The sequence below is a fragment of the Rhizophagus irregularis genome, chromosome 11 (genome assembly GCF_026210795.1).
Source record: "Rhizophagus irregularis chromosome 11, complete sequence".
In the NCBI taxonomy this organism is placed as follows: Eukaryota; Fungi; Glomeromycota; class Glomeromycetes; order Glomerales; family Glomeraceae; genus Rhizophagus; species Rhizophagus irregularis.
The window spans coordinates 4,258,219-4,264,675 of record NC_089439.1 but is presented as its reverse complement, the minus strand read 5'-3'; the positions used below and the strand labels follow the sequence as shown (position 1 = coordinate 4,264,675).

The following is a 6,457-nucleotide window of genomic DNA, read 5'->3' as shown; positions in this document are numbered from 1 at the left end:
CACTCTGACTTCTGCTCTGACTCTGATGTATTTGTAATCTCAAGTTACTGATACAGTTAATTTAATGGATACGTATAGGTTTAAGTATTTTAGAATATGATTATCACCATTTCTATTTGATTAATTATCATAAAGTACGTTAGATTAAATTAAATCACAAAAAAAATGAGACATTGGACTTACAAATTAGTAGGATTATTAGTCTTCCTAGGAAGAAAAGTACTCCATAAATTAATAACGTCTCGCCTTATTCTTAAGATTAGAATTTAATGAGGAATGGTCAAAAGCACGTAATTGATAGAGACATCTTCGGGATGGAGAGTTATGGATTGTCTAATAAAAGGTGAGTTAATCCAAGAACGATGTGGATGTTGGAAGTTAGTAGGACTGCATCAATAAATCTTTGAAAATTACGATCTTTTGGTATTAAGATGTCGTTTGCGTTTGTTGCATTATTATTCATAATACTTTTGTTTAATGCATAATATGAGAATCTATATATTTATTAAAAAATCTTGCTAATATTTCGGATACGTTATCAAATATTATCATGATAAATATTTTAATAATCCATTAAGTCACGCGACCTTGTTCATCTCTATTTGTTCTTTAAAGAAAAGTTTGTTTGAACGCTGACGGTATTTAATGCAAATGTAATATGTACAATAATGGACTTTATTAATGTTAGATAAATTATCATTACAAAAAAAGTATATTCTTAATAATTTGTATTTTATTCTTGTAAAAAAAATTTAATAAATGAAAATCCTAGCAAATATGAGTTATAAAAAAAAATCAGCATTTGGAAAAAAAAAAAAAAAAAATTAATTGAGCTCTTGTCAAACCTTTTATACTTTAAAAGATAAATTCCGCGCATTATTTAAAATTTCAATCATCTTTTTCTTTTAAGTATACAACTGTCGCAAAAATATTGTTTTTGATTCGTGTAACAGCAGGTTCAGGTTCAATCAACTGTCACATGGATAACAGATAAGAAATTTTTTTTTCGCACGGAATTTACTCGTAATGATTGAACAAAAATCTAACTTAACACTCACGCAATTGTTACAATTTTCCTTACTTGATAATATTTGATATATTCATTCTTTTCGTTAAAATAATTAAAGAAGCTAATTAGTGATTTAATAAATTGAAAAAAAATAAATTGTATTGTATAAACAGAAAAAGTATGAATAGAACTTGATTAAAAAAATAAAATGTTTGTTCTAGATTAAGATCATTTCGTCATATACTTACTTAATATGTACAATTTAATACAAATTTTTTTTTCTAAAATCTAAAATTATATAATTATATATCATCTCAAGTTTCCAATAATAATAATAAATAATAACAATTATAATTATAATATAATAATAAGAATATTTTACAAATAACGTTTACGGAAAGTTTGAGAGATTTACGTATTTATTAATAAATTTCCAAGTTGATCGGAGCAAAAATTTGCTTTTTTTTCATGTATAAGCCGGTGGAGGTTCATCAGGAGTATTGATAAATCTATGATTAACTTTTAAGTCTGATACATCTATCCTAACTGGAGGTCTTGGTTCTATTTTATGTTTCGTCATATATTCCATAAATTGATCAGGAATTTCTTCTAATACTGCTTTCGGTAACTCATATGATGCTGCTTCTGACTGAAAATCTCTCATTGCTACAAATTGTACTATATCTCTATCCATTACTACTGCTGGTTTCCTTGCTTGAGGGATTGATTTTTGCTAAGTAAATCAAAATTATAATTATAATTAGAATGAGACATTAACAATTTTTAAAATAAAACATTCCAAGTATTAGTAATAACTACTTACCACCAATGGTTTTTCGTCAGCATCAAGTATCTTCATATTAGTAAAATCTGAATTGCCAACTCCGACAATAACAATGGACAATGGAAGTTTACTGGCACTTATAATTGCTCTAATTGTTGGCTCCATAACTAATAAAAAGAACAAATTGTTAAAAAAATATAATTTAAAAATTATATCAAACATTAAAAAATTTAAATTAACGTAAATACCAGTTACCACACCATCTATAATTTGGAAAGAAAGTAAAATATGTATCATTATAAATAAAGAATAAATCAATATATTGTAACTTAAATACGAATTTGTGATAAAAAAAAAAAATTACCTGTAATTATTAACAATATATAATAAACATTGTCATTTCCATTATCGATCTCCCTTTTAATTTTAGCGGCTGTTTGATCTATAATCTATAACAAAGCGTAAAACTATTAATAAATAATCAACTTTACTATATTTAACTGTACTAAATAAGCTACACTTACAGGTGAAAAGTTAGTCGGTCCAAATAACTCAATAGTTTCCATGGCTTTTGAATAGGCTTTCAATATTCCATCAACTCCTTCTACTTCAGGCTAAAAAATCAAAGTTAAGTTAGACAATATATAAAAAAGAAATAGCAAAAAGAAAACCGCCACGCTAAATCAATAAAGAATAAATGAAACTTAATTTCACGTACATCATCTCTATTATTATTCAGTGGATAGGCGTGAGATAATTCCTTATTGAATTTTGCGCCAAATCCATATACCGGAAACCTTCGATCATAATCATATCCCTCCAATCTAAAATCGCGAAAAAAAAAAATTAAATTAATGAAAATTTATCGTATAAATCATAAAAATTCTTTCTTAAAACTAAAAATTAATCTTACATTTGTCCAACACTGCGAATGGCTTTTTGATATTCATTATCATTTGTTCCCTTAATATAATGTAAACTTTTTGGAGATCTAGGATCTCCATTTGATCCCGTAAAATCAATTGCGACCACAAGGTTAATCTCTGTACCGCCGGCAATGTAATCTAAAAATGTTGGTGGCTCTTCAACTGATGCATGAATAACAGTTATACATGCATCTTTTCCAATCTTCACATTTGAATTAGAAGGTGAACGTAATGGAAAGCTCGTTTTCGATGATAAAATTTCATGAAGGGTTACGCTACATTCTCCAAGAATTATATGTGCTGTAATTTAAAACAATAATTTTAGAATCTCAAATATATATACATATATATATACACATATTTAATGCGATTACGTACATCCGTTCTTTTTGTATTGTTTCACTTGAAATATCAATATTCGATCAAAATCCCCGTTGCATAATGTCGTCTCTCTAACTACATAATATTATAAAATAAATAAATATGAAAGGATGTAAAAAAAAAAATCATTTTATTTAAACTTACTAGTAAATGGTTCCCAATATGGATTGCTTGTAGTAACTCCAGAGCTTTGATATACCGGAGAAGATGTGCTAATTTCGTTTTCGTTTGTTCTACTAATAACTAAAAATATTTCTGGCTTTGATTTAAACAAACCACCCTAAAAATATTTAAGAAAATATTTGAATTTAAATCATATTTAAATTAAGATTAATCAAAATTAAATCCTATCTTACTTTTGGAGATATATTATGAGCTTGAAATTGTAATCTAATATTTTTTTTAAAAAAAGAAATTATGAATAAAATAAATGAATCAGATAATACAAATGATAAAAACGCAAAGCAAAAATAAATACATACTTTACGTTTCTTTTTGACTTGCTAACCTCTTCAGCTTCTATAATTATGTGTCCTCGGTCTTTACCTGGATGGTTTGGATCGTAAAATGTTCCTTTCAACGTACCGCCTGGAGAACCGACTACACAGACCAAAGAAAATCATGTTAAATTTTATAAGATCAAAAAACATTTTTTAAAAAAATAGTTTACCTATAGAACCGAGATCACAATCAAATTGGCCGACAAATTCTTGAGCCTGCCACTCAGGATTATGTGGTTTATCAACGTCTACACAAATAAATCTGAACAAATAAAAAATTAAATTAATAAATAATAATAATAATAATTATAGAATTAAAATCTCTTTAATATACCTGAATTGTTGTAACTCTTCAAAGAAATAATCAACGATAAAAGATGTTACGAATTTTGGATTTAAATCATTCATAATAATTTCAGTTTGTTGGTTTGTTGGTCTCCATTTTTGAGTACGAATATCTTTAGCTAATAATATAACTTGTGGATCACTTTTAGAAAGATAATCCAAATCCGATAATTTTTCGCAAGAAATTTTAAGTTCAATCTGTGAATGAGCATATCTTGGTGGTGCTCCTTTCATATTGTAAAAATATTTTTAGTAATTAAAAGTCGTTTGGAATAAAATAAAACTATTTTTAATGATTAAAAGTCGTCGAGAACGAAGAAAAAATATTTTTAATGATTGAGAAAAAAAAATGAGGTTTTACTGCCATATAAATACTTGTTTAACCAGTTGTCAGCCCTGCTTATTGATGTGTCACAGAAATAGAACAAACTTCGAGTATCACACCATATACTGGAGATCTACCATAAACATTTACATTTATAAAATAGATATTCTCCACACACCTTCCATACCTTCCACGTTGAAACGTTACCAGGAATTTAACATACGCAATGTGCATATCTGCATTCTGTATTAAATTACCAGTATTGATATCTCTATTGGTAACTCTGTATTTCTAAATTAAGCTTAAACTAAATTGTATTCCGATTATTGTCAATGATTGTTTGAATAAACTAATTTACTCCGACATATGATGATTATCACTGTAACAAAATAGGCAAAGAATTATGTAAATGATCATCAATTGATTTTCGATTCCGTCCGTAATTTATAAAGTCCATGAGTCCATGTGGTTACTTTTTATGTATTGACCATAAATTTCATAAAGTTTACAAATCCGGTAAACTTACAATGAATTTCCAAGATTTTGATTAGAAAATATTAGATATTTGATATTTCTTTGTTTTATTTAATCCGTTAAAACCGTTTATTTAATATTAGAAATGTATTAAATGTATGAAATATATCTTCGCCATGTATCCAGCACATGAAATATTCGAATAAAATTTTTTAAAATAAATTAATTCGATAAATTCGTTAAAATAATGAATCCTTAATTATCTATCTTAATAAATACATATAATACTGTATTATACTGACAGGTGACAACTGATTTACCATTATCGTTATTACATTATTACAATAAATGTAAAACTTCGTATTATTGTATTTTTATAAAATGTACAAAAAAAAAAAACCTTATAATACAAATTATCATTTTGATAAATATTTTTAATAATCTAATTTATCAACAAAATAAACACATTTTTTTAATAAAGTCCAAAGAATTCTTAATATTGATAAAGTAGCTGCTAATAATAAAGTAAATATTAATAATCTTACTCTATCATTTAATATAATAAATTCAACTGAATGACCCATATTTTTTTGTATTTCAAGAGCAATTTGATAACTTAAAAATATCCAATAAATAAAACAAAGTGCGTCTGTCATATGCTCCATTTTATTAATTTGTTTTTGTGTTAAATGTGTTTTTCCATATAAAAAATATAATTCTTTTTTGCCTATTATTTATTAAACGAATTAATTAAAATTATACGATTTTTTAATGAAATATATATATATCAAATAGAAACTCACCTATAATTATAGCGAGAACTTCACAAAGTCTAAGTTTACCTTTACTGCATTGATGGATTTGATATATATTTGCTGCACAAGGAGCCAATTCTAAAGTTGTAATTATGATGAATACGTAATTTGAGACGACATTTTGATAAGACTGTAAAGAAGGAAAATGGAGCAGTTAAAGCATTAACTTTTTAATGTACTAATTGACAAATTTAAGTGTACGAGATATATTACCCCGAATGGATTAGTCTTAAGGCATAAATTGACAATTAAAGCAATGCTTCCTATAAGAGCGTAAAAATTTAATATCGTTAAAAAAATCCAATAAACTCGTCTCCACCAAGGAGGATTATCCATTGGGGATTTTTTTCGTTTAATTTTGATTCCTTTTTCAGATTTTTCATCGTTTATAGTTATCGAAATAGATTCGCGATCACTAACAGGAGATACAGCTATTATGCTATCGTTTACAGATGCACGAATATTATTATAATTAGCAAAATGACAATGGCAACGATCATTAGAATGATATTTTCTTAAATTTTTGGTGAAATTATTTGTTGTATCAGGAAAATGAAAAGGTTCGGGCATTGGGATTGGTGGTTCTGATAAGCGAGAAATTGGGCGTGTATATTCAGATGGATTTGAATTAGGTGAACAATAAAAACATCGATGAGGATAAACTAAATGGTGACGTGACCATCCAGCTGGAGGAAGACGTTGCATTTTCGTTGAATACAATATAGGTGTTTATATACAATCCGCGAAAATAATTTTTTTTTTTATAATAAATGGATTTGGATTTTTGTGAAAAAGAAAGTAAAATGGATTGTAAAGAATTTTAATTAATAAAGAAGAAAATGAAGAAGAAAAAATTTTTATTAAGGTTTTATTCTTCGTTTTCAATAAATTCATATTT

The 6,457-nt window shown here is 26.5% G+C and overlaps 2 protein-coding genes across 2 annotated transcripts; both read right to left on the bottom strand.

The window, feature by feature from the left end:
* Window positions 1-826: 826 nt before the first annotated feature.
* On the bottom strand, window positions 827-4,282 carry OCT59_003408 (uncharacterized protein). The gene is made up of 13 exons (XM_025316863.2): window positions 3,935-4,282; window positions 3,771-3,862; window positions 3,583-3,700; window positions 3,457-3,490; window positions 3,245-3,380; window positions 3,098-3,175; window positions 2,707-3,019; window positions 2,512-2,617; window positions 2,318-2,407; window positions 2,158-2,242; window positions 2,042-2,056; window positions 1,833-1,960; window positions 827-1,742 (listed from the first exon to the last, which is right to left on the bottom strand). The coding sequence occupies exons 1-13, from the start codon at window positions 4,177-4,179 to the stop codon at window positions 1,476-1,478; spliced, it is 1,707 nt and encodes a 568-aa protein (XP_025179609.1). The 5' UTR covers window positions 4,180-4,282; the 3' UTR covers window positions 827-1,475.
* Window positions 4,283-5,178: 896 nt separating this feature from the next.
* OCT59_003407 (uncharacterized protein) lies at window positions 5,179-6,264 on the bottom strand (the record flags this gene model as incomplete). Its single annotated transcript, XM_066145592.1, has 3 exons — window positions 5,179-5,471; window positions 5,548-5,689; window positions 5,773-6,264. 3 exons carry the CDS (start codon window positions 6,262-6,264, stop codon window positions 5,179-5,181), a joined length of 927 nt encoding a protein of 308 aa, XP_065996298.1.
* Window positions 6,265-6,457: the final 193 nt, after the last annotated feature.